The following is a 27413-nucleotide window of genomic DNA, read 5'->3' as shown; positions in this document are numbered from 1 at the left end:
AATTTAGAGCAACAGTTTCACTTCAGTACAAGCCTTTGAGATGTGTGCACTGGTGCAAGTTACCAGTTCACAAACTTCTTAATCTGTGCTTAATTCTGGGAATGAAGATGGTCATTATGTGATTCAATCATACTGTATTTCTAAGTATGATTAATTCAATTATCTACTTCAGATTTTCCTTAGCTAGCAAATGGATTGAGATACCTGATCTTTGTCATTGTTTTGAGTACCCAAAATGATGTCCTTAGCACGTAGTGAGCACTTGATAATTTTCCTTTGAACCCTGTAGAGTTAATGTAATTCTGTACTGAATGACAGTGTCTGAAAATTAAATAACCCAGTATCAATCCAGTAGAATTAATTTAATTACATCATATTTTCAAATATACTTTATTGTGTTTATTGCTTTCAACCCACATGTTTGTTGCATAGAGTAGAGTTTCTGACTGCTTTATTGCCTGCATTAGCTGGTGATGAGAAATTTTATCCCCACACAATTCAACACTTTCATATGTTTGATTTCTTCTCAGCACAGACTCTTGTAAGTCTGTCCTGAAGCATTGCAAATTCTTTTGTTCTGTGGACAGAAATTCTGCCTATTTTGGTTTCCGAGCTCTCTTATGACGATGCTAGTACGGGCATTGCTAAAGAGCTGGTCACCTATACGAAAGATGCGTATTGGTTCGAAATTTAGTAACTTCACTCTGAACTTTCAGAAACATTTGATTATTTTTTCGAAACATTTGAACTGATGTGGATGTACATATTTTAATGCTGTTGGGTTAAAGATTCCCAATGAAAGTAGTGGAACCTTTCTTAATGAAATGGATTTTGTAATTGCCACTCAGGATATATTAATAAATTTGTCACAGAATAAAATGGCTAGATCTTGACAAGATTGCAAATATTTTTAAGATGATCCTGCTGTTATTTTGGTAGATGCTTATAGCCTTTCACAGTCCCAAAGTTACAGACTTGATTATCAGAGCCATTCTAGAAACAGCATCTAACATTTTAATGCAGGCTGATTTATTTTTATTGTACCCAAATAATTTGAGATATCGTCTTTATATTAAATATATATAATCATTAATTATCTGATAAAGGTATTGAAACTTTAAAAGCTCTGAATTAATGACAGCTACAGGGTGCATTGAATCATTTAATCTATTCAAATTTTACTATATCATAGTTGCTGTATTTGTTGTAGTACTGTAGATTTCATTTCAGAAGTATTTTAGAAGATCAGTGGCAGAGTAAATGATCTCTGAAACCAGATTCAAAGTGAGTCCAAACACCTCATCTGAAAATGTGTCACACTTCTCCCGTCCTTTTGTTAGGACCTCACATAATTTAACCTTGAGCATTCTCGGTCGATTTCTCAGTGGCTTTTGAAACAAAGCTGTTCAGAGTTCGGAAGAGATCGGCGAAAATTGTTCATTTTGAGAAGTGGCCCATATTGGAAACAGAACAACTTGTATTTTGGGGGCTTTTATACAGGGTTTAGCACAGTGCCTTTCAAACTTTATCCTGATGTGACTCCATGTTAATGTCTCAGACTTAATGACCCCCTCCCCTCCGAGTGAAAATTATTGGGAGTGGGATGATGGGCTGTTTGAACCTGCTGGAGTTGGACTGAATAAAGAAAGACATCTTTTTTACAGGCTGCAGCAATCATGTCTCAGAACAGGCGATAAGCCCTGCCTACCATTATAATAGAAACACCAACCTTTAATCAGGCGTCACAGCTGTCAAAATTCAGTCCAAGCTTCATAGCTGCCATTTCTGCTCAGAATGTACAATCCCTCTATGTGACTCAGTTTGGGAATCCTTGGTTTAGCTACTCTTCTATGGTAGCAAAGAGAAACTTTCTTTGAGCTTCTGGTGTGCTTGACTTGAGGGTGTTTGCTGCTGCCACTGTTTCCAGAGTAATAAACTATTTGATGTCCAACTGGCATAGCATGATATATTCCCCCAAGTAATGTTATTGTTTAAGCTGTTTGAGAATTTACATGTTGCCCAGATTGTTATAAAATACAGCCTGCTGTTCTTCTAGGATACAAATATTCATGAGGCAATCATCATTTTATAATGTTTTCAAAGGATTATCAGCTGTCCCTCATTTGAGGCATCTTCTCAGGATTATGAGTCTCTGTCGTGGGTCTTCAAGTGACCAAACAGGCTGATTCTGGACGTATGGGCACATGGGCCAGAGTGTGTTGCAAGGTAGTGGGATCCAGAGGGCAGGATCTGCATCCTTTTTTTTTAACTTGCTTGCCACCTCTTTGCCTCATCATTAAGATATTTGCACTCAAAGCATGACATGGCTTGATGGACAAGTTGCCATTTTGAACAATCTGGTAGCAAGCTTCTCCCATTGTTAATGTTAATGTCGCTGCACTTATAGGCGAGCATCAGCGTCTTTGTAGCAATTTATTCTGTTTTTCCCTGAAAACTGACCTTCTGAGAGTTGAGAAAACAAGATCTCACAGGGAAGATGTTTTTCAGCTATCATGATACAGCGTTCAGTCCATTGTAGTGGATTTTACAGGCCTTTTTGACTGCATGTGAAACTGACTTCAGGAAGGACATTAGCAATTGTTCAGCAGTCCGATCATCGAGTTCAGAAGATGTGGCGGATGCATTGCGAATGGAATTTCTTTAGTGTTCTTGTGTATTGCCAATACACAGCCCCAGTGTCTCAGCAGTTCAAGAATGCGGTGATGGCAACTGCTCTGTACATTAGAAGTTCTGTTGACTTGTGGAGTTGTCGATTTATCACTGTTCTTAAAATAAGTTGCATGTGCAGAGATTTTACAGATCGGTCCTCAGCTATACTTGAAATTCTTCTTTTTGTTTGAGATGCTTTAAGGTTGAGACATTGATCTTCCTCTTGAATTTTTGATTCTTGGTACTCGGTGGATGATTGTCACCGATCGAACAAGTTAATGATCTGTCCAGCAGGCAACAGTCCTTTACATGAATTGAGTGATAAAAATATCACTTAAATCTTTGACTCAAACAAGAACGTAATCAACTAGTCCATCAAATTACGTCATGCTTTGACTGCAAACATCTTAATGATGAGGCAAAGAAGTCGCAGACAAGGGGGGAAAAAAAGGAAGGAAACATTGTACTCTAGGTCCCACTACCTTGCGGGGCATCCTAGCCCATGTTTCCAAGACCTGCAGGTCTAGAAATAACCTGTTTTGTCGTTGAAGACCCATGAAGAAACTTGTGACCTTCAGGAACTACCATACTCAAATGAAGGACAGCTGAAAACCCCTTGAAAACACTATAAAATTATAATTCCCTCATGAATAACTGTGTTACAATAACAAAGCTGGCGCTTGGATCTGAATGCCTCCGTGTGGTTTTTTATTTGTCCCTTTGGCAGAAGAGGGTGTTTGTTAAAATGAGGTCATGCTAAGGAGACTTCGTCGATAAAAGAGCATCACTTGCATTGGCTTTTTTGCAATAACTTCATTGCAGTGTATAAACAAGTTTTCCCACACTGTTTTTCCCCAATGGTTACTCTTAAGACATCAGAATCATGCCACCCTGGGCATTAACGACTCTCAGATCTTTCCATGTTTTGGGAAGGGAATGAGGACTTCAACAAAGTCAGTACAGAACTTTTCCTTCACACTTTCATTGGAGTCCCGGGTCAAAGGATAAGCACTGACGACAGTGGCATTTGATTATGACTGAGCTGTAGATGAAATAACATAAGCTTTTCATTTATATAATTGGGGATTTCTAACATGCATCCAAGATCCTATTCCGGATGGCCAAATCAACTCCATTTTCATGAGGAGCACTGTCAGCCTTTTCCAGCTTTTCGGAGGAACGTTGCTACTAAAATTAAATCTTGAATCATCAAAATGCAACTATTTATCGCTTGTGTGCCCAAAGCTGTTTTGGTAAGATATTAAATGTCGATAGGTGTACTGACGAGAACTGTTATGTGACTACTAAGGAAGTACATTTGAAATGCTTTCTAACCCTGGTCCAACAGATTGATTTTTTTTTTCCCTGTCTCTCTCTCTCGTAGGATTATGCTGAAAAAGAAAAGGCAATTGCAAAAGCTTTAGAAGACCTGAGAGCGAATTTTTACTGTGAACTGTGTGATAAACAGTACCAAAAACATCACGAGTTTGACAACCACATAAATTCATATGACCATGCTCATAAACAGGTGAGTTGCTGCTGACATTAGAATTAACATTCGGTAATCGAAAAAGTTCATGTTTGGCTATTTGTTCCAAGAAGATTTTGTGTTTCACAGTTCTATTTTACACACATTGGCCCACTAATCAGAACTTGTGGGGGGAAAAAATACCTAATCTGCTTTGAAACACTGACATTGACAAGGCTGGCAGAAAAAGTCCTAATCCAAACATTTTTGTGTACTCCTCTTTGCTAAGCCAATAAGAGTTCTTATTTTTATCCACATTGCTTGAGAACAAATTTACTGTGGTTGGCATAATGGAATGACTGAGTGCATGGACAATTAATGTATCTCTTAGGATAAAGAACTTCCACAATTTAAGATTTTTTTTCTTCAGAGACTTCATTGCATAACTGATAGAAAAGCCAGATCCCCTGGAATAGTATGTCCTAGATGAACAATAAAGTCATTTATTATCTCTGGATTTGCAGGTAGCATTTCCACCATAGAAGATGATAGATATTTGGTTGGCGGAATAAACTATCATGCAGGTTTATTTACGGTTACTCTTTTACAGAAGCAATCAATAACAGTTATTAAATATTAGCAAGGTCAAATTCATTGCCTTTGTTCCATGCCATTGATTCCACTTTCCAGGACACCATCCCCACTGCTTCTGTCTGGTGTCCTATTTGACCCTGACCTATACTTCCTATGTACCTTCTCCATCACCAAAGGTGCCTACTTCTACCTGTCTGCTATAGAAACTTTTATCCATTCTTTTGTTCTTTCAGACTCCATTATTCTAATGCTGTTCTGACATTGCATCTTCTATCTGCTGCAAACATGAGCTCCTCCAAAACTCTGCCTATCTATTAATCCATACCAAGTCCTATTCCCCCTCATCCCTGTACTTCTGGGCTGTAACACCTCAAGCTTGATATTCTCATCCATGTCTTCAAACCCCCCTTTGCCCTTGCTATTCCCTGTCTCTGTGACCTCCTCTGGCCTTACAGCCCTCTGAGAACTCTACGTTCCTCCAATTATGACCTTTTGAACATCCCTGATTTTCTTCATTTCAGCTTTGACTACATACCTTGCAGAAGTCTACTTTTGTTTGTATGGAAAGTGCTGTTTTTATTCAGATTTGTCTTCCATTAAGGTCAGAGATATCGAGTCATAGAGAAATACAGCATGGAAACAGTTCTGTGATCTGTTTTTATTATTTCGAGGATTTGTCTGGATGTCTATCAGTTATATAGTTATATACTATATAGATGGCTTTTTTTCCTCTCGCAGCCTTTCTGCAAAATGAACAGAAATATTTTAAAGTGTGCACTTGTCAAAGTCATTTTTAGGTTAGCTGTTTTAAATGGGTTTTGTTTAGTTAGAAGCGAGAGTACAGAGAGAAAATCCATAAAGATGTATTAAAACAGGCTTTTATGTCTTGAAGCTGGCCAATCTCTGATACATCTTGTATCATACTTGCCTATCAGTTTACTGTCCCTGCTGTGGACCTTGACAAGTACAGTGGAACTGTATCACTTGAGACTATGATTTGATTTTCTTGTCGAGAGTCCCGATTTTCCATTGTAATTACGATGAGGAGCAGCCATTGCCCATTGGGTTCTTCATTATCCAAATATTCTAATCTCACTGGTGACATCATGCCATGAGTTAATTGCCTCTTGAGACAAAGCATTCTCACAGATGGAGTTTTCGGTTATACCTGCTTCATTGTATGAAACATATGGCTTTTTGTGTGATTTAATTATTTTAGTACAAGAAAAGTCATGTGCATTTGAATTTGTGCTTTTCTTTACTATCTGTTAGTGATTGTTCTTCCCTTGTTGTCCTGTCATGGTCCTAAAAATTGTTCAACCACGAAGTCAATTAACTGCTACCAGAAAGTTTAGCCCTGGAGTGTTCAAGCATCTGCTTGAACTGGTAATGGGACCATTATTTTTGTGCCAGTTAAATGAATGATCTCTTTTCTTTGCCACTGTAGCTGCCTACAGCAGAACTGCTCTATGTAATCATTGCCACCCCAGCACTTTTAGCCATTACTCATAGATACCACTGCTCTTTATTACACTCCAGTTTCAGAATCCCCAGCTATTAGCTGGTTTCTACCGAATGAATTTTAATCTGCATAAAGTTAAAGTTTATTAGTCACAATAAAGCTTACATTAACACTGCAAAGAAGTTACTGTGAAATTCCCCTAGTCGCCACAATCCAGTGCCTGTGCAGGTCAGTGCACCTAACCAGCATGTCTTTCAGAATGTGGGAGGAAACCAGAGCACCCAGAGGAAACCCACGCAGACACAGGGAGAACATGCAAACTCGACAGATTGAGCCAAACCAGGAATTGAACCTGGGTCCCTGGCGCTCTGAAGCAGCATGCTAACCACTGTGCTACCATGCTGCCCCATGTTAAATATGTAGAAATTGACAGCTTTTGGACGTCAGCTCCAATCCATGAACTTCCACACTTAACCACATTGTGTTGGGCTGCATGTGAGCAACCCCCTCAGAAGGGGTGGATTGGCAATGTCAGTGCACTTATAATTCAACTGGAATGATATTAAAATGGCTTTTGGAATAGGTTGCCTGGACTTTGGAGGTGCCTTTCATGATTTTGGCGATCTGTACGTCTGATTTTCACTTTGGATCTGCGATCTGTGAGATCGCTGTTTCACTTGGACCTCACCTGAGGGTCATTGACTGTTCAACCATTTTCTGTCTGATGCTCAAGTACCTCCACCTGTGATTTTACTGGTTTTTGAAAGCTTTTTTCTTTTCTGCTCTCTTTCTCTTCTTTAAAAAAAAACTTGTTTGTTCTGTCCGAGTTAACTCTTCATGTCAAACTGTTAAATTGTTCTTCAGTTCCACAACTTAGACCATAGGAAATTTCAGTGGTCATTGTGCACACTATTTGTTGACGTAAATGCACTTCCCCAAACCCTTGCCAGCTTCACAGCCAGCTGATTGTCTCTTTGGCAGCATGCCCATGACTCATAAACTCTGTTCCTACAGTCAAGACTGGAGATTAATATCAAGCTCTTGAAGCAGGTGTCTAATTCTGTAACCTTAGAATAATTTGAGCCACCTGATTCAACATATTGTTCAAAAGAAAATTATTAGGTATAGTTTATCTTCGATTGTATAACGAAAAAGCAAGCAACTTTCTGCCTGATTTCGGAAAAGAAAAACAACCCTCATGAAATGCTGTTAATAAATGAGACCCTGTAGTTGAAGAAAATTCATAAAATCATACTGACCTGGTTAATGCAGGATTCAGCAGTATGTATTCCACATTTGAATATCATGCCTAGATTGTCCACTGCATAGAATGAACACTCAAGAGTTGCTGAAAAGAACATGCTTGACACTTAAGCCATTTTCAACGTCAGTATAGGTGTACAAGATGCATATGTAAGGCAACATTATAATTAGAACACAGAACATTACAGCGCAATACAGACCCTTCGGCCCTCGATGTTGTGCCGACCAGTGGAACCGATGTTATCCATATGCCTATCCACTGACCATTTGAAGTTGGCGAGTCCACAACTGCTGCTGGCAGGGCATTCCACACCCTTACTACCCTCTGAGTAAAGAACCTACCTCTGACATCCGTCCTATAATTACCGCCCCTTAATTTAAAGCTATGTCCCTTCGTGTTATCCATCACCATCTGAGGAAAAAGGCTCTCACTGTCCACCCTGTCCAATCCTTTGACCATCTTGTATGCCTCAATTAGGTCACCTCGTAACCTTTCTCTCTAATGAAAATAACCTCAAGTTCCTCAGCCTTTCCTCATAAGACCTTCCCACCATACCAGGCAACATCCTGGTAAACCTCCTCTGCACCCTTTCCAATGCCTCCACATCTTTCTTATAATGCGGCGACCAGAACTGTATGCAATACTCCAAGTGCGGCCGCACCAGAGTTTTGTAACATGACCTCACGGCTCCAAAATTCAATCCCTCTACCGATAAAAGCTAACACACCGTACACCTTCTTAACAACCTTATCAACCTGGGTGCCAACTTTCAGGGAGCTATTCAAGTGTACCCTGAGATCTCTCTGCTCATCAACACTACTAAGGTTCCTTCCATTAGTCCTATATTCTGTACTCCTGTTACTCTTACCAAAATGAATCACCTCACACTTTTCCGTATTAAACTCCATTTGCCACCTCTCGGCCCAGCTCTGCAGCTTATCTATGTCCCTCTGCAAACTGTAACATCCATCCTCACTGTCTACAACTCCTCCAACTTTGGTGTCGTCAGCAAATTTACTAATTAGATACTGAAGGATAAGAAATGCTCACAATTTTAGTGGTGAGCATTGAATTGAAAATAGTTAGATGAAGTCAAGTTTAGATATTAAAATTCTGCGCATTATCTCGAAGAATAATTGACGGAATAAAGGGGTTAATTAGTTTTGCAATCCTGGAAGAAGTTAGAACTTAGAGATGCACTTATTTGCTACAGGACATTACATATCAGCTTCATGTTTCTTAGCCATCAAATTTTAATATCACCATCCCTTTTTATTTAAAATATTGCTACTTCCATGCAGATGCTGTTAGTCCAGACTTGTGCCTTGGGGCAAATAGCACTTACTGCAATTGTATCTTGATGGGATTAATTCCATACCTTTGACATTGCCCAATATCAAGGGCTGAATTTTCAACACAGTCAAAGGAAACAAGAGCCAGCCTGTTTTTGGGTCAGAAACCTGCTGGCAGTGGGAAACTGATTAAAATTTAGATTTTCAGAGGGGTGAGCCTGTACTTGGTATTTTGTATTTCCTGGCCACTTAGAGCCATTGGGAGAAAGAATGGAGGTGGGTCAGATGAGGTGGAACTCAGTTAGATACCGCCACCGCAGCCATTAATGAGGCTGTTGACCCTCATGAGGGAAAAACCTACTGGTTGTGCAAAAGCCGTCTTCTGATGGAAACAAGATGTTACAGAGGAGCTGGAGACCTGGCACCTGGGGCAGAGCTGTCCCTTGGTTCATTGATGCCAATGTAGATATAATGCTGGAGGCTGAGCGAGAGTGTGAGTAGGAGGTCTTGGAGGGTGGCATGGGGATGCCACCTCATCATGCAGCAGGGAAATCTCTGTTCAGTGTCACCTCCCTTGATCGCCAGTTCCACCTCCCCTTCCTGCTTTGCTTCCAGTGAACTGTGTCATTTCCAGGAGCTCTGTGTTTTCTGGAGAACCTTATTATGGAGAGCCCAGCAGAACATTGCAATGACCAAGACCATTGTAAGAGTGTACTGTAGGGTACCAGAATTGCTCAGTGGCTGCCTTGATGGGCAGGTGGCATTGTTTGGATGGCCTCTTATCTGGGGTTCCATTGGAAGATTGAGTGACTATCTCAAAGGAATTTCCCTTGTTCCCTGTAATCTTTCCAGATACTTTGGGGATTGGATTAAAGATTTGAGGGAACTGAGCTGCCAAAGGATAAAAGAGTTATGGCAAATGCCAGAAAATGAGGGCATGCGCGGAGGAAGCTCTTGTTTTGCTGGAAGGCCAGTTGGACATTTGAGACTCTGGAAGTCCTTTGTGCTGATAAATCACTGGCTGGTTATTGATTATCTTGATGGCAATGTGGGTGCAATCAGTGATACCTTGGATCTAGGAGAAACCAGCGATGAACATAAGATTCATTTCTCAATGTCCTTTCAAGACCATGCCTTGTTAAGTGAATAGCTTTCGCGCTTTGACAGAGGGCACCCGTAACGCTAGGGACCCAAAGTTTGACAGTTATGCCCCCCTTGGCAGTTGGAGCTTTCCTTCTGGGCAGGTGGCTATCTAATTGTCCTAAGCAAATGAACTCTGTTCTTTTACCCTGTGGTGCCAACAGGACCTTATTCGAAGCCTGGGCAGGTGAGTGCTGACTGTCCCTGCCATCTATGCATTGCCAAGGATGGCCCTTACAAATTGCCCAGTCCCTCATGCCCCATTAATTGGAGTGATGACCAGATGATTAACCCTTATGGGGTTGGGGTGATGGCCTAGAGCAACAATGGCAGCCACCTGCTTCAGCTGCTCTGTTTCTGAAGATGCAGGTGACCTGCTGATTCTTTAAAAATGGAACTTCAGCCCTGACGAGCTCTAAATTAACAATTTCAACCATTTCATTGGCTTTAATGCATTTAAGAATGGGATTCCTGTGCTGCAGTCCTCCTGCATTGGTAATTATTGCTGACAGTGGCTAGTACTTTTACATCTTCATCCCCTACCACACCATCTCCATTACTGACTTTGGGAGGTCCTCAAAAATTTTGCCCCAAGTCATCTCACAATACACAGTACTCCAAATTGTAGTTTCTGGTCTGTGACTTTCTTGGGTATGTGTGTGGAGAGTGAGTAATGAGATATTACTTATTAATGTTTGACGTGATGTGAAATTCTGCGCATCCCTTTGTGATGTTTTTGGGAAATATTTATGTGGAAGTGTACAGCCTGCTGCTGATGTCTCTCTCGATCGATGAGAGTGATTCACCTTTCAATCTTGAAGGTTAACACTGCGGCACTTTTTCTAGTTCAAGGCATCAGAGAATTTTATTACCAAAAGGCAGTGATATCACAGTGTGTCTCATGGTCTGCACTGGAGAAAGATTGAAGGGGATTGATGTTTTCCAAATGTCATCATTTGTCACAATGCTTAATAAGTCACCACTTATTTGTGCTTGTGGAGTTGGGGATAAAAGACAGCTTTGAATTATTTTAGCATGTTCTTTCACCATTGCTGAATGAGGCCTTCAATTGAGTGGCAAAAATTACAAACTGAAGTCAACTAAATTAGAAATTTCTCATTTTACTTCTATATCATGTTTGCATATTGTGTACTGCAGTAATCTTTGGTTTTACATACACTGCATATTTTGCTATTTTTTGACAGAATAGAAGTATGCAACGCTATTCAAATACTTTCAGTTTGGACTCTTCACCTGCAACAAGTTATTTGATTGTAGTATGCAGGTGTGTGCTGAGGAAGAGTGAATGGGTTGTTGGTGTAGTTTTCACATTAATACAAATACAGCCCATCATTTAATGCTGATCCTCGTTTCTTTCCCATCCTGATGAGGTGGTGCAACTCTATTCCTGAATTTTGATTTGCAGAGCAAGAGATGGCCAGCGCATGGTTCTAATGGCACGTTATTCTCAGTCTTGTTTTCAAATCTTTCTGTGGCCTCACCCCTTCCCTACCTCCTCTAGCCCCACAACCTCTGAGGCATTTACGCTCATCTAATTCTAGCATTTCTCTCCTTAATTGCCCCATCCTTAGTGGCTGTGCTCTCAGCTACCAAGGTCCCAAGATCTGGAATTGCCTCCCCTTATCTCCTCTCCTCTCCTCTACCTTGATTTCTTCCTTTTGATCAAATTTTTAGTCAACTAAGTTGATATTTCTTCATGTGGCCTGGTGTCATACTTCTTTTATAAATGCTCCCTGGAATCTTTTATTATGTTAAAGTCACTGTGTAAACATAAGTTGTATCATTTAGCCATTCTGCCCCACCACAATTCCTGAATCTTCAATCCTGATTTGATCTCTTTGACTATCATGAGCCTTGCCCCATTAACAATTTCACCCATTTCATTGGCTTCATTCCCTACCTCCTCTAGCCCCACAACCTCTGAGGCATTTACGCTCATCTAATTCTAGCATTTCTCTCCTTAATTGCCCCATCCTTAGTGGCTGTGCTCTCAGCTACCAAGGCCCTAAGATCTGGAAACCGTAACATTCAAGGCTATGGGCAAAATGCTGGCAATATAGTGATTTTTCTCTTACTTGTGGATAAATCCTACATTTGATCACCAATGTCCATAATATCAGCAAGTTAAGATGCATGAAAATAAATAGTTTTACAAAACCGTTGAGAATGATAACCTTAAACAAGAGATACGAATTCCCAGTGATAAACTAAAAGGAATTGTGCAACAACATTGAGTTTTAAGATGTTTACTGTAACAAACAAGTTAAAAGCAACTTCAACTAAGCATCACATAGGCAACTAATACCCTGAAATGTCTCAACACAACCAATAATCCCACGCTACGTTTCTGCTTTACTATGCATTGTCCAAGGAATTGCAGTCTTTCAAGAAACAGTGCAAAGTCTTCCAGCTCCCAATGGGTTCACATCTCCTCATTTCACTGAGTCATCATCTCCCGTGACTGTTTGTTTGAAGGTGCAAGTCTTCATTTACGGAAAATTTCCAAACCAACTGCCACCAGTAAGATCCACTCTGGCAATTTCATCCTCCAGGACAAATCTTGACAGTGACAAGGGATGTGTCTCTTCAACCAAAATTCAGGAAAGTTACTGAGAAGATGCCTGCTTGTTGAATCACCCTTTTATTTTCTTGATATCTACTGCAGGCCACTGCTGCTTTTAAGCTGGAAGCCCTCTGGCCCTCCAACTTTAAGAGCCCACTCTTTGCCATAATTGGACAAAGAATCTATCTTTCCTCTGTCGTTTCTTCACTGCAGCAATAACCCTGCATCTTCTTTCCTGTCGCGCACACAGCAGAAGTGTTAGCAGAAGTTGATAGCAAAGTTGTGGCATTCAGTTAACTAAAGTGGTACTCACTTTATTTAACTGCATGCTTTGTCTTTATCCCTGTGCTTGCTGGAAACGTTCATATTAATTTAAAAGCTGGTTATCCATCTGCTGTGTCTCTCAATCTGTTGTTCCTACTATTTCTGCTAATTTAGCCTGGATAATCTACGTTATCGACGTGCACCTGGCTATATTGTCCCTCCTGCTCTAGGTTTCTATTATACCCAGGCTCCAGTTGTTCATTTGGTAACTGTAAGTTTACTGTTTTAAGCGCCTTTCTCAAAAATGTGTTATTTTAATCCAGAATAAATTCCATTACATTTTGCTTAACACAAAAATGTATAGAACGTTTAGTCATCTATTGCAGAAATTGACCCTAAGGTGTAACAGATTTCAAGCAGCCTTGACTTATTACATAAAAGAAAGGATGGCTGGGAGTGTGGTTGCAACTGCAATTTAATCTTAAAGATTAGATGATCATTATAATATGGGCCAAGTTTCACTGCTTGGGGTTTCTGATGTTGCCTGAATCCCTTGATTGTATTATTGGATTGCAGTTTGCTGCTAGACATTAGTTATCTGATACATGTTGTACTATTCCTGTGACAATGGATACAGATTTTAGTTAATTTCAGTGGATGAGGGTACAGCACTTTTTGCGGAAATAAGGGGTTCACAGAACCACAATATTGTTACAGCACAGAAGAAGGCTGTTTGGCCCATTTTACCTGAACCAGCTCTCTGAGCAATTCACTTGGTACCTTCTCCCTATAATCCAGCACTTCTCTCCTTTTCAGGTCATAGTCGAATTCTCTTTTTGAATGCCTCGATTGAACATGCAACTACCATACTCTCAGGCAGAAATAAATTAGCCAAATTAATTTTTTTCTCATTATTCGTTGGGCCTTGGCCTCACTGATTAACCCAGCGTGTATTACCCATTCCTAATTATCGTTGAGAAGGTAATGGTGGGCTGTCTCCTTGAACTGCTGCTCATGTGGCGTAGCACACCCACAATGCTAAGAGGTTTGACAGACCTGAGTGGTTTGCCAGGCCATTTCAGGTGCCATTTAAGAGAATCATTCTGCTGAGAGTCTACGGCCACATGTCTGTCAGATTAGATAAGGATGACAGGTTTCCTCAAAGGATTTTAGTGAACCAGATGGGTTTTTACAACAATGACAATGATTTCATGGTCATCATTAGACTTTCAATTCCACTCTTTTTACTGAATTCAAGTTCCACCATCTGCTGTGGAGGGATTCAAACCCAGATCCCCAGGGCAACACCCTGGGTCTCTAGATTATTAGTCCAGTGACAATCACTATGCCACTGTCTCCCATTACCAATTGATATGTTCCAGGAGGATCTTTTTATGGCAAGATTAATAGGTAAAGGAAGTTTGGGAGGGGCAACCTCATCCATTATTTAGCTGGGGTATAAATACAGTTAGTATCTCCAGATTTGAAGTCAGGTGTGCTTTTCAATGCAAGGCATAAGTCACCGGGGTTACCTTCTTAACTGCATGAAAGGGCTTCAATAGAAAGGAGGTCACCTGGACTAATCAGGGAGAATCTCCCAATTACAAATGGACCAGCAAGTATTTCATTTTTAGGAATTGATCTTTGGAACAAATATAGGATGACATGGTGGCAAAGTGATTAGCCCTACTGCCTGATAGTACCAGTGAGCTGTGTTCGATTCCCAGCTTAGGTCACAGTCTGTGTGAAGTCTTCACATTCTCCCCGTGCCTGCGTAGATTTCCTCTGGATGCTCCGGTTTCCTTCCACAGCCCGAAAGACATGCGGGTTAGGTATGTTGGCCATGGTAAATTCTACCTCTGTGTACCCAAACAGGCAACTAGGGATAATCGCAGTAACTTCATTGCACTGTTAATTTAAGCCTACTTGTGACACCAATTAAATAAACTTTAAAATATAGATTATTTGATCTCCCCCAAATAATTGGGGATCCTACCCCCCCCCCCCCAAACCCCAAACAACCACCATTTTTTAAAAATCTAGTTGATCCCTAAAGTTATGCAGTTACCAATGCTAGCATATTCCTTAGAGAGAAATTAAGTGTTGGCTGTTTGCTCATTTTATGTCTCTTCTTCCATACTGTTGTATTTTTACTTTTTACTTTTATGCTGTGACATTTTCAGCTGATGTATTGAAAGCAAGTCCTAATGTTTCGGAATCCAAATAATGAGTGACTTTCCTTACATTAGAGCCTTATCGTTATATTCTGTGTCTTCCCTGTTTAGTCTTGCATCAGTTAATGTACTGGCCCTTCATGCAGTTTTGCAATCTCTTCATTTGCTTTTTGCCCATGATACTTCTGTCGTATGAAAGCACTGTTCTTTTTGTGGAATTTTTGAGTGTCAGATTTAACTGTGTAAAGTAATTTGGTCCTGGGATATCCTTTAGCATTATACTGCCAATTGTAATCAAGTAGGTAAGACATGCTCCCAGTTGCTGTTGTGTTAGTATCATCCCCAGCACCACTTGATGGCCAAACTGTCACACATTTGAGTTTTGTTGTTCCTCACTTGAACCATAAGTTTCAATGTAATAGGCTATGTAACATTATACGGAAATTAAAGATCATGCTCCAGATCATTTGTTCTGGTTGCAAAGGCAGGGCCATCAACAGATGTCTGTAATTGCTTATGCTGGCCTCCCACATAAAAGGCTTACTCAGCCTAGTGTATAGGAGAGCAAAACATTTAAAATGATTAAAAACTGACATTTTTAAGCTTGACTTAAGTAATCCTGGTCTCTGATGAAGCATCTGATTAAACTGTAATCATCTGTCATCGGTGGAATTTGAGGGCCATATTCTGTGGTCAGTGGTGAAAGGTTGATGCTCAGCACTGATCTCAAAGAAAACTGCCCACAAAGATCTAACAAGCTCTGTGAATCAATTTCCCATGTTAGTGTCATTTTCCTTTGGTTCTAATAATAGGGGATCTTTGAGAACAGCAAAGTTATCAATCACATTGAGAAGTCAGCCAGTCAAATTGAAACATTTTCCCAGACGTCAAGCCAGGAATTGTAAAACCGTATTATTACTCATTAATCACTTAAAAGGCAAAATAACGATTGGGTATACAGATAGGTTAAAGGTAGAAATATCAACCAGACTTAAACAGTTATCACTTAAAAATATACAGAGCTTTTACCATGGAATGAATGGGCATAATGACCCAGACTTCTAAATTAAGTATTTCAGGGCTAGATAATTTGTCCAGCAGTAATTTTGACTTAGTACACCATTAAAACCTTAGCTACAGCTCATTAAATGAGACATGGCATTTTATATATTTCTTTTACAGTAAGAATGATGCATAACATATCAAATCACTCTTGTGCTAATTGCATCTGCATCTTATGGAGGAAAAGAGTATCCTGATGACATTTAATGGCAATTGTACTGACGCCAGAAATTGCTGTTGATTTTGTACTGTGATGACAGCAGAAGCTGACAGTTTTGGTGTCGTTACAACTCTGGATTGTAACACTTCACTAATACAGTAAAACATACAATAAACCTAAAGTTGTTGAAGGGTTTGTACGAAAATGTAAATTTTGTTTAACATTTACTGCACTTTATTGCAAGTGAAACCAAAAGAAAAAATGCTGGAAAATCTCAGCAGGTCTGGCAGCATCTGTAAGGAGAGAAAAGAGCTGACATTTCAAGTCCAGCTCAGCTTTGACAAGGAGTCATCTGGACTCAACATCAGTTCTTTTCTCTCCTTACAGATGCTGTCAGATCTGCTGAGATTTTCCAGCATTTTCTCTTCTGGTTTCAGATTCCAGCATCCACAGTAATTTGCTTTTATTTATTGTAAGTGGTTGTCTAAGTACAGTACTATCATTTCAGAAGATTTATACATCACAGTATGGCAACTACCGTCTGTAAAAAAAAAATGCAATATGGCATTTAAAAATATGGACAATAATAGGTGAATCTTGGCTGATTTGACAAACAGCTGCCAACAGTTAACATTTTTGCTATTTTTACATCTTTTTGAAATATCACAAAGCAAATTCTTCAATCCCTACATAAGACAGTAGTGTTTTTTGTTTTTTGTTATTTAAAATATCTGAGTCAATGTCTGTAGTTGTAAAGTGCAATCCAAATTTCCTGTTCCTTGCCCATGCTAACCAATTGCAGATTGGTATTAAACTATTTATTTTAAAGATTTTGATTAATTTGTGCCATATTCCATTGCTTTCTCCCTTTTCCTTTTCGGGTGGGAGATATAATCTCAGGTATTGATAGTCTAAGTCAGTTATAGAAGAAAGGATTTTCGTGTTGTAATAATCACTATAGTTTAACTGCAGTTAAATTATCTTCATAATTATATTAAATAGTTGCATCAAAACTATTTTTATCTTTGACCTTTTTTAAATTGTGTTCTCTTTGAGATCCAGACTTTTTTACCTTCACATTAAGAGTAGAACAAATTTTGGATAAACATTTCAAATAAATATAAAAACAGAATACAGGAAATACTCAGTATGTCTAATAGCATCTGTGAAGTGAGAAACAGAGTTAATATATCAGGTCAACTATCTCCTAATCATAAATAGTTGAACTCTTATACTTATTATCTTACTTTCAAAATACAGCTAATTCATAACAAAAGCTATTGGTGGTATAGGAGCTATAAGATTGGTTGCACAGTGAAGTCCTATCTGCAACACTTGATGTGCTCCACATAATTTCTGCTAATCCAGTCCAACTAACAATCTGATTTCTGACAGCTTCTCCAGTATGGGTTGCAGGTGATGCCTACTAGGGTGTAGGTTATGCTCTATTATAAGCTTTCCTCAGGGGAAGTAGTGAGATATGAAGATGTGTGAACCAAGGTTAATGGTGGATGGAAACTGCTCCAGCTGGATATTAGGAGGAAATCAGACTGAAACAAAACTAATTAGGGGAAAAAAATTAATTACAGTTGGTAATGATTCAGTGGACCCATCACTAATCTTAACTTGAGGTAATTATTAGTACACTTAGTGCACACAATTAATACTTTAAAAACCAGCCGAAAATAAAGGATCACATCATACATATTTACTGTCAGGTCAACTTAGAAAAATACAAATTAAGTAGGCCACTTAGTCCCTGAGCCTGTTCCACCATTTAATAAGGTCTAACCGGCTTCTCTCCACAGAAGCTGCCAAACCTGCCAAGTTTTCCAGCATTTTGATTTCATTTTGGATTTCCAGCATCCGCAATCTTTTGTTTTAATTTTACAGCCAAAGAGACCTCCTAAATGTGACATTGCTTTTTATTTGTCCCTTGGTAATACACAGTGTTGGCCATGGAGTTATTTTCTAGGTCAACATTTAATATTTAGTGCGCTTTTCCAAGGTGTGTGCAATTTCATTTGTTAAAGTTGCAATAATAGTGATTGTCGTTGCTAAAGAAAGTAAGTTCATTTTTTAAAAAAATGCCTATTCTCATAGCCCAAAGTATCCACTGTTTATTTCAGGAAATGAAGCCAATGTTACTGTTTACTACTTTTAAAAGGTAAGTTTTAAAGAAAATGGTCTTCAGTAAATCACTCAAAATAATGCAAGATGCAACAAGGTTAACAAAATGGAAATTTCTGTTGATACATGCCTCGATTTCTACTTTGCTAACTTGCATCAAAATAATAGATGAATTGACTACTGTATACACTTGGATATTAGATGACTTGTCCACACTTTCAAAATTATGGCCCAAATCCACAATTTTTGTATCAACAATGCAGTGTTTATACCCACTAATTCTCCCTTCCCTATCAACTGTGTCTACAGATACTCAATCACCATTTTTTATTTAATTCAACCAATCCATTCCTATCTACTGTTTTTCATCCAGCACTATAATGTTTAAATAACACCTATCTCTTCTGTCTCCAGCCTTGGCTCCTGCTGCTGATGTTTAATACCATCTCCCCTATCTACCTTGCTTGGCTATTTCTAATTTTAAATCTGCAGAGGGTGCCTGGACCGTAATTTGAATCAAGGGATTGCTATTTAAATCTCTGTGCTGGAAGAACAGAATTGAGCAAAAATGATAATGCACTAATGCAATGCTGCTGCATAGTTCATAATCTTGGGGAAAATTGTTCTGGTGGAGCAATTGACCTTGTACACAAATTGACTGCTCCACCCCTAATTTTATGCTCCCACAAGAGATTTACAGTCTCGCATACAAATGAATGCACTAACCAAAGCTGTTTTATTGGGGAATTTTGTTTGAAGAACTTCTGATGTAAAGAAACAAGTGCAACACAAATGCACACCAAAAACAAAGTTAACTGCCCTGGAACATTTTTCAGCAGGATTTTTAGTTTCATTTATTGGGATTATAATTGAAATGCTTTTCTTTTACTTTTGCCACCATAGAGATTAAAAGACCTCAAGCAAAGAGAATTTGCTCGTAACGTTTCCTCAAGATCTCGAAAAGATGAGAAAAAGCAGGAGAGAGCACTTCGACGGCTCCATGAGCTTGCAGAGCAGCGAAAACAACAGGAATGGTATGTGTTGCATTGCACGGAGCAACTTTTACCCCATTCCCAATTATAAGCTGTGTCCAATGGTCACAACCGTTTAAAGTTGAATGTGTGTATCTCCTATGGGGTTGTACTTGTACTGCCATGCAAGTTTTATGTCACATTCTGAAGTAGGGTTCAGCTGCTTATTTCTTTTGCCGTTGGGATATTTAATGAAGTTTCCCAAATGGTTGGATGGAACTGTGGTTTTTATACACTACTTTTTACTCCCAAGCAGAAAGCAGCACAACAGAACTGCCAGGCACATAGCTCTTTAAAAATACAAGGTGCCACAGTTTCTACCTACAACTCAATGCAGCTACCTGAGGTTTATCCCATTGATTTTGAGATTCTTAGCGTTATCATTTCTTTTTAGTTGAGGAATGTGAGATAGAGACAGAAATAGGAAATATGAGTGGCATATGTGTCTTTAGGAATAAAATGAATTTTTTATTGTGGCAATAAATTTATTGGGTTTTCTTTTAAGTCGTTTTGATTCAAATTGAGAAATTCAACGTTATGTCAAGGAAGTGCCTTTTGAGTGTTTTTTTTCCTTTGTTTTGAAATATGCAGGACACTCGTGCAGTACAAGTCTTGTGCTTCTGCCAAGATGTTTTGATCCATAATGACAGATCTTCATCTGGTGTTGTAGCTTCTTTTTAAACTGTTTGACCTTTGCATTTCGCTTGGATTTTTTTTTATTGATCCTAATTGTCAAGAATTGCTGGCCTGCTTTTCTTTAGGTGGCAATGCCTCACAACTATGCCTCAAGTGAATTGTCGCTACTCGTGATAAAAAAAAAACAGAAACTGTAAGTGCATCGCAGATCCATCAGTAACTGAGAAGTTTTTAGATGTAGACTCCTTTGTCAGGACAAAGCTAATGAAGGGCCTATACGTGAAACTTTAACCCCTCTCTTCAATGCTGATGTTTCTGCTGTGTAATTCCAAACATTTCTGTTTTTATTTCCAATTTCTAGCATTTGCAGTTTTTCTTGATTCTCTTGCTACTTGTGCTTCTCATTGGCTTTTAGCACTTGATGCCTGTGATTTTTAATTGTGTAAAACGAATTGCTCGTTTTCTTGTTGGAGCTAAAATATCAGCCAGTCATCTGCAGTATTAGTTGACTTGTTCCATTTTCTTTTGTGCAGCGCCCCAGGAAGCGGCCCTATGTTCAGAGCTACCACGGTGGCTGTTGACGAAGATGCTAACGACAGAAAGGTTGTCAGCACAAGTGATAGCGGTGGAAGAAAGGCAAGTGGGTCCGCATCACCATCTGCTAACAGGAGTGTATCTGACAGCGTGTCGGGAGACGGCAAAGGAGAAACTGACAATGCAGGTCATTGTGTTAGTGGAATCTCTGCCAGTTCAGGGCAAAGTAACCAGCCAGCACAATCTTTCAGCATCAGTCAGCTTAAGAACAATTCTGGCACCCCCTTACAAAAGCTCGGAGTGTCATTTTCTTTTGCGAAGAAGGTACCAGTCAGGCTTGACGTTTCAGCTTCGGTATTCAGTGATGTTGCAGAGGAACCAAATGAATCTGAAACAGCGAATACTGATGACAAAGTGTCCTCTGGTCAAGGATCACCAAAGTCGATGGAGGTTGAAGCTACAGCAAATTCTGACAAGGCTGAAGGGGCAAGTCAATCAGAAAGTGATAACGACTCTATAAATAGTACCTTATCAAAGTTGAAAAAGATGATGAAGAAAGAGGATGATACCAGTCAGTCCGAACCAGAATATTATCATTACATTCCTCCTGCACATTGTAAAGTGAAACCTAACTTTCCATTTCTGTTGTTTATGAAAGCTACGGATGATTCAAGCAAGTGTGTCAGTAAGAAAAATTCAGAGACTACAAAAAGTAATCCAGATTTACAAAACGTGCTGAAGCCTCAGGAAAGCAAAGAAAGAGAAATTGAGACAGGTGATGTGCAACAGGAAGATGGTGCTGCCAATCAAGCAACAAACACAGAGCCTGATAAAGATGCAAAGTCCCCTGAGGCCATAAGCAAACAAAATAGTGAGGCCCCACCAGCAAAGCCCAGTGCTTGTGAGGAGGGAAAACAGAACAATTCAGCAAGTAAAGAGGTTCTCAATGGACCTAAACAACCAACTGGGCCCTTTTTCCCTGTCTTAAGCAAGGATGAAAGTACCACCCTTCAGTGGCCCTCAGAACTACTGATGGTTACAAAGAGTGAACCATGCATCTCTTATAGTTGCAATCCCCTCTATTTCGAGTTTAAACTGGCACGGAATAGGGATACTAAAGGAAAAAACAAAGGAAAAGACCGTGAGAGTTCACATGTACAGAATCGTGATCAAGATTCTCAGGACAAGTGTACTGTAAGTGCCAGTAAAGCTGTATTGAAAACAACAACAAGTGCAGGTGATACTCAGCCGCCAGAACAGCCTTCCCCGAGTGCAAGAAAATCTGAAGCCCAAGCTGATGAAAATGACAAAACTACCAATAACAAAGACAAGAGCACGAAATCGCACAAGCATAAGAAGAAAAAGAAGCACAAAAAGTCAGGCAAGCATTTGAGGGAGAATGCTAGTGAGAAAAAAGAAAAGCAAAAGGATGGTGAAGCCCGTGATGGGAATTCGAAGAAAAGAAAAAAACGCAAACACAAGAGCAAAAACGTAGATGAGAAAAGCAAAGACACTGCTGCTGGACACACTGTCCAGATGGCTACAATAAAGTTTATGGAGGAAAGCACCCAAGCACAGAAGAAAAGGCGCAGATCTCAGGATGATTCCCAACATACACCTGCTGCTGTTGAAGATAGTAGTAGAAGTAGCAGCAGCAGCAGTAGAAAAGAAGATTGTCCTCAGGAGCCCAGTAGCAAAAAGCAAAAGACAGGTTCTTGTAGTGATTCAAAGAAAAGGACGTCCAGTCGGAAAGAGAACCGAGCTAGACATAGGAGCCGTGACAGCAGCAGAGATGAAGACTCTGATAGTTATGATGAATCCCATAGAAAACGGTCCAGACAAAAATCCTCTTCCCATTACAGTGATGATTATGATTCAAGAAGTGACAGAAGTTATTCTAGTAGATCGAGGAGACGTCGTTCATCCTCCCAGCGATCATCACGTAGGTCCTACTCATCTGGTTCTGATGTTTCCTCAGACTGTAGCAGATACAGTCGTCGAAGAAGCTACTCTGATAGTTACAGTGACTACAGTGATAGGTCACAACATCGCTGTAAACGATCTCATGATTCAGATTATGACTATAGAAGGTCAAGACACAAAGGGAAAAAGCACAAATATTCTTCATCAGATGACGACTATAGACGAAGTAGAAGCAGATCCAGAAGTAGCAGCAGGGGAAGAACCCGAACTCGGACGAGGACCAGAACCATCAGTAGAACACATAGCCGAAGCAGAACTCGTAGTAGCAGCCACAGCAGGAGCCGAAGCAAGCGGCGTAGTCAGAGTGCAACACAACGAAGCTGGAAACGAAGCCGTAGCTATAGCCGCAAACGCAGTGGTAGCACTAGGCACCGTACCTCACGGAGATCCATTTCAAGGGACAAAGGGTCACACAGCCATGATAGCTCCAGCGATAGACGGTCCAGTCGAAGGAATTCTAGTAGGTCATTTTCAAGAGATCGGGTATATCGGTCAAAATCTCCCTGTTACAGCAGAAGCAGGCTGTTGGGGAAAAAAGGTGACCTTTTGAAGAAGGAAGAGAATAAAGAGGATGGTGCAAAGCTGGGCAGTACTTTTCAAAGAAACCCCAGCAGTACTCCTTCCAGCATAGGGAAAATGGATTTAGAAGATGAACCAACACAAGAGGAAAGAAATTCCTTAACAGCTAAACAGCTATTGGAAAAGATTCAGTCTAAAAAGGTTGAAAAGAAATCTGAAACAAATAGTGAAGCAGCAACAGTACCTAATAAAGTAGGTATTAAACTAAAAGATCCCCCTCAGGGTTATTTTGGACCTAAACTTCCCCCAGCTTTGGGCAATAAGGCGCTGCTTCCTTTAATTGGAAAATTACCTACAACCAAAAGACCTACCACAAAGAAAATGGAAGACTTTTGTTTGGAGAAAGGGGACAAAGAAGAGGTGCAGTATTTAGCAGAACCTAAAGATACAACAAAGGAAGAAGTCAGTCAGCAACTCAGTTGGACCGTGCAAGGAGAGATTCAAACCATAGAAGAAAAATCATCTGAAAATGAAGAAATATCACCTTTAAATGAGAAAATACAACCAATTGCTTGTCAAACCCAATTTGTTCATAAAGGTTTCACGTTGGAAACTCAAACCATCTCTGAAGCCTACATTTCTGACATAACCACACAAGTTGAAGTCATCAAAGAACCTTCAGAATTGGGACCGCAAGATTCTGGTGAACCTGTTATGATGCATTTTGTACCAGACGCAGAGCCATTCTCCAATTATATTCCACAGGCTGAAGTACAAGAAATTGACGAGGATTCCCAAGAGGATACAGATTCATCAGTGGCCCCACTTGATAGACAGCCTATAACATTCACGCCTGAAGAAATGGAGAAGTACAGTAAGCTACAACAGGCAGCTCAACAGCACATCCAACAACAGCTGCTAGCTAAACAAGTGAAAACTTTCCCTACCTCAACTGCCTTAGCTCCTGCTCCAACTCTCCAGCAATTTCATATTCAACAACCATCAGCAGCTGCAACAGCAACATCTATCACCACTGTTCACCACGCTATATTACAGCATCAGGCAGCTGCAGCTGCTGCCATGGGTATTCATCCACACGCACATCCACAAACTCTTGCTCAAATCCATCACATACCCCAGCCTCACCTAACCCCCATTTCCCTGTCACATATTACACCATCTATTTACCCTACTCATCCTGCCACTTTCCTGACTAGCCATCCAATACATATTATACCTGCATCAGCTCTCCACGCAGGGCCCCTAGCCCTTCACCCAGTCCCCCATGCCCTGTACCCTGCTCTCTTTGCCCCTCGGCCTGCTGGAGCAGGTGCCTCTGCTCTCCATCTTCATCCTTTCCTCCATCCTATCTTTTCAGGGCAGGAACTCCAGCATCCTCCCAGTCACGGCACTTGAAGCAAGCTACAGTGAGTGAAAAGATTGGCATCAGGCTTCATTTCATTAAATAACTCTACCAACAGTTAGTTTGGTATGAAAATGCTACATAGTTGCAGTTCAGACTGATCCTTTTTCAACAGCCAAAGAGTTCAGGCTCAGGCCCAAGAATATATTGCAGTTTGTTTGCTTGTAATATCAGGGATTTCCATGTTCTTTTATTTTTAAAAAAAAAGGTTAGAACCAATTATGTGGATTTCCCAAAACTCTTGGTGCATTACTCAGCAGGAGTCAAGGTTAACACCTTGACTATTAGCGACAGAGTGCACCAATATTATATTCAGTGGGTTGGCCTCCTCTTATCCCATTGCTAACTGCCATCTTAGTGCGAAAATCCATGTTAATCTGTCTCCATTTTATAGAATCCGTTGTCATGCGTAAATCAACATGGTGGTGGATAGTGTGGGGTGGTTTTGTTGATTGATGCAAAAATCTCAATGGATTTTGAAACTAAGTAGAAGATAGCCTCTGATCAGTAATGGCTGAAAAATATAACCATGAGAAGTGAAATATGGTTGATAACGGAATCGGCACCACACCTCGATGTAGCTTGCTATTGAAATCTGGGGAGATAAAACCAAGAACAGCAATTGCGTGTAATTGCCCAAATGATAGCTCTGCATAGTCACTTCACCAGTTTAGATTGTGAATGAGAGAATGCAGGTTTGGCGGTCCCTGATATATTGAGAGAAGAAAGGAGAGACTTTCTCGTGACATCTCAAAAGAAATCACATTTGTTTCAGCTTAAGCTAACTTCAGTAGACCAGTGGAATTTGGGGAGATGTCTAAAATCTTTGTGGGAAAAGATCTATTCCTGGAGCTGTTGTAAAATTCAACAGTCTTTGTATAAGTTATAGCTTATAATTTAAAAAAAGTGGAAAGAATTGCACTGAACTCTGTACAGGTGATGCTGCTTTTGTAGGTTCATCCAAAACAATACATGCAGAGTACTGCAATAATATTTTTTAAAGAATAAATTCATTTGGTTTTGTGGTACTGTTCTAACATACTGCTTTGTGTAAATATGTTTGTAGGTTAAGCGATCCTTGTAAAGGTAAATGTCATAAGTTTCTGTTTATGGCAGAAACTAAGCATGTATATTTTACCAAAACCCATGTATTTTTTGAAGTTTTTATGTACTGTAAATGTAAAATTTCTTGAAGTTTGGTTTATTTTGAGTTTTTGCATATGCAAAGTATTCAGTGAAAAAGCAACTCTGCAAAAAGTGGTGTTTGGGAGAGCTTAAGGAATCTATAAGCTAATGGACGCAGGCACAGAACTGACACCTCAACTTATAACTGATCAATTAGATTGACCAATAACTACCACGTTCAACTTTTTAAAAAGTATGCAGTTAATTTGTTTTTAGGTAACTAATGCCAGGAAAAACATTTAACAGTGGTATTAGAACCACTTCTCACTTACAATAAGTTCTAATCCCAGTCCAATTCAGGCGTCTATTATGATTATCTGCTTGGTTCTGCAAGATTGATTATACTTAGCTAACAGGGTTGCCTTTAGTAAGGCAGGCTTTGCTCATGGTTCTTCAGTACAGTTCATGCGTTTTACATTAGCAATGGTTTTCCTACAATTTCACCATAAAATAATGTCATGAATGTCTGGATGTCTGAAAAGGCTCCGCCATTTGAGAGTTTATTACACAGATGACTGCAAATCAGAAGCAATATTTACATAATTAAATCAAACTGAATTTTTCATCATTATGATCCAGGTTAATTTATTTCACATCCATTTTATAGCAGGTATCTAGTGTGGGCTTAAGTATGTTTGCATTTCAAATTATGTTGTTATGCTCATGCTTGACACAGTAATTTGAAATACTCATGCTGCCTTGCAATATGCATGGCAAAATAAATTGAATTTGTTTTAAATTCATGTTTCAAGTTCAGATTATAAATGGCTTGCATTTGGATTGAGTGAGATCAGCAGTAGTTTCAGTATTTTGAATTTTCATCCAATAAAACCAGGCTACTTACATGATTCTTTGAAACTGATTTAGAAAAAAAATGTATTATATCGGGCGGGGGGGGGTGGTGGGGAGTACAGTATTAAAGACCCTGCTGTGTTTTGAGGATGCAAAGTATAGCAATATCTCAAGGGTTTGCTAATTGTCAGATAACATTATGGGGAATGCAAGCCATTGCAGGGAAATACACCAAAACTCATCATTTTTTTGAGATAGACTATCATGTAGGTCCACACGAAGAGAATGCCATTTGCCCTTTAGGAGAATCTGCTTCCAATCATCAGTTGTGTGTAATTGATGATTTGGATTTGCCATTTGCTTAGTGTTGGAGACAGCCCAGCTTTTCCTTGTGGCTGAGTTCTAATTTTGTAATTACTATTTCGATCTATGGGCACGGGCGATGATGAGGGAAAAAAAAGGCGAGTAAAGCTGAGCAGATTGTGCCACAGTTTGTGTGCACTGTTAATCATGATGTAAGGATGTGTTTAATTGGGGCTACATTATTCTGACGAATGTTTTCCCATGTAGTTAGTTCTGTTTGATCTTGTGCTTTTTGATTCAATTCGGTCTTCTAAACACCCCAGAACATCTTACAAAGCAGCTTCTTCCATCTGTTTTAAAATGTTATATAACAAAAACTAGAAAGAAATGTAACTAGCTTATTGCATAAACTGCATATTTTATTTAACTTTCTGTCACAAGAACATGCAGAATATTACTGTACAATAGGAGAAAACCTTTATAACAATAAAGTATGGATAATTTGTGAACTCTGTCTTTATTTATTGGACACTGACCATTTTGCTGCAGCTTACAAGTGCACGGGACTTCAGAAGATCTGACCCGGTCACTACCAGTATTCTAAGGACTCCCAACAGTGGAGTGGCATTTTTGCTGAGTGCCAAGAAAGGTTTGATTAGTTCAAATAGGGCTTCATTGCTATTCTACTTCAAAGCCATCAGTTTATATTGAGGTCAGTGGGTTTTGTATGTGGCTGTTTTCTC

At 39.6% G+C, this 27413-nt stretch overlaps 1 protein-coding gene across 4 annotated transcripts in view; it reads left to right on the top strand.

Moving 5' to 3' along the window:
* gpatch8 (G patch domain containing 8) overlaps positions 1-27179 on the top strand; it is a 174689-nt gene extending 147510 nt beyond the window's left edge. For 3 of the 4 annotated variants that reach the window (XM_080213740.1, XM_080213741.1, XM_080213742.1), the window contains 3 exons: positions 4055-4198; positions 19168-19298; positions 20465-27179. In XM_080213740.1, the coding sequence (XP_080069866.1) occupies positions 4055-4198; positions 19168-19298; positions 20465-24383 (4194 nt within the window). In that variant the 3' untranslated portion in view covers positions 24384-27179. Of the gene's footprint in view, positions 1-4054; positions 4199-19167; positions 19299-19890; positions 19957-20464 lie in introns of those variants that run through there. The other variant, XM_080213743.1, reaches the window with a different exon arrangement.
* Positions 27180-27413: the final 234 nt, after the last annotated feature.

Source organism: Carcharhinus amblyrhynchos, chromosome 27, assembly GCF_965287045.1.
Source record: "Carcharhinus amblyrhynchos chromosome 27, sCarAmb.v2.hapA, whole genome shotgun sequence".
In the NCBI taxonomy this organism is placed as follows: domain Eukaryota; kingdom Metazoa; phylum Chordata; class Chondrichthyes; order Carcharhiniformes; family Carcharhinidae; genus Carcharhinus; species Carcharhinus amblyrhynchos.
Note: the sequence above shows the minus strand (reverse complement) of the source record. Positions and strands in the feature narration are given on the sequence as shown.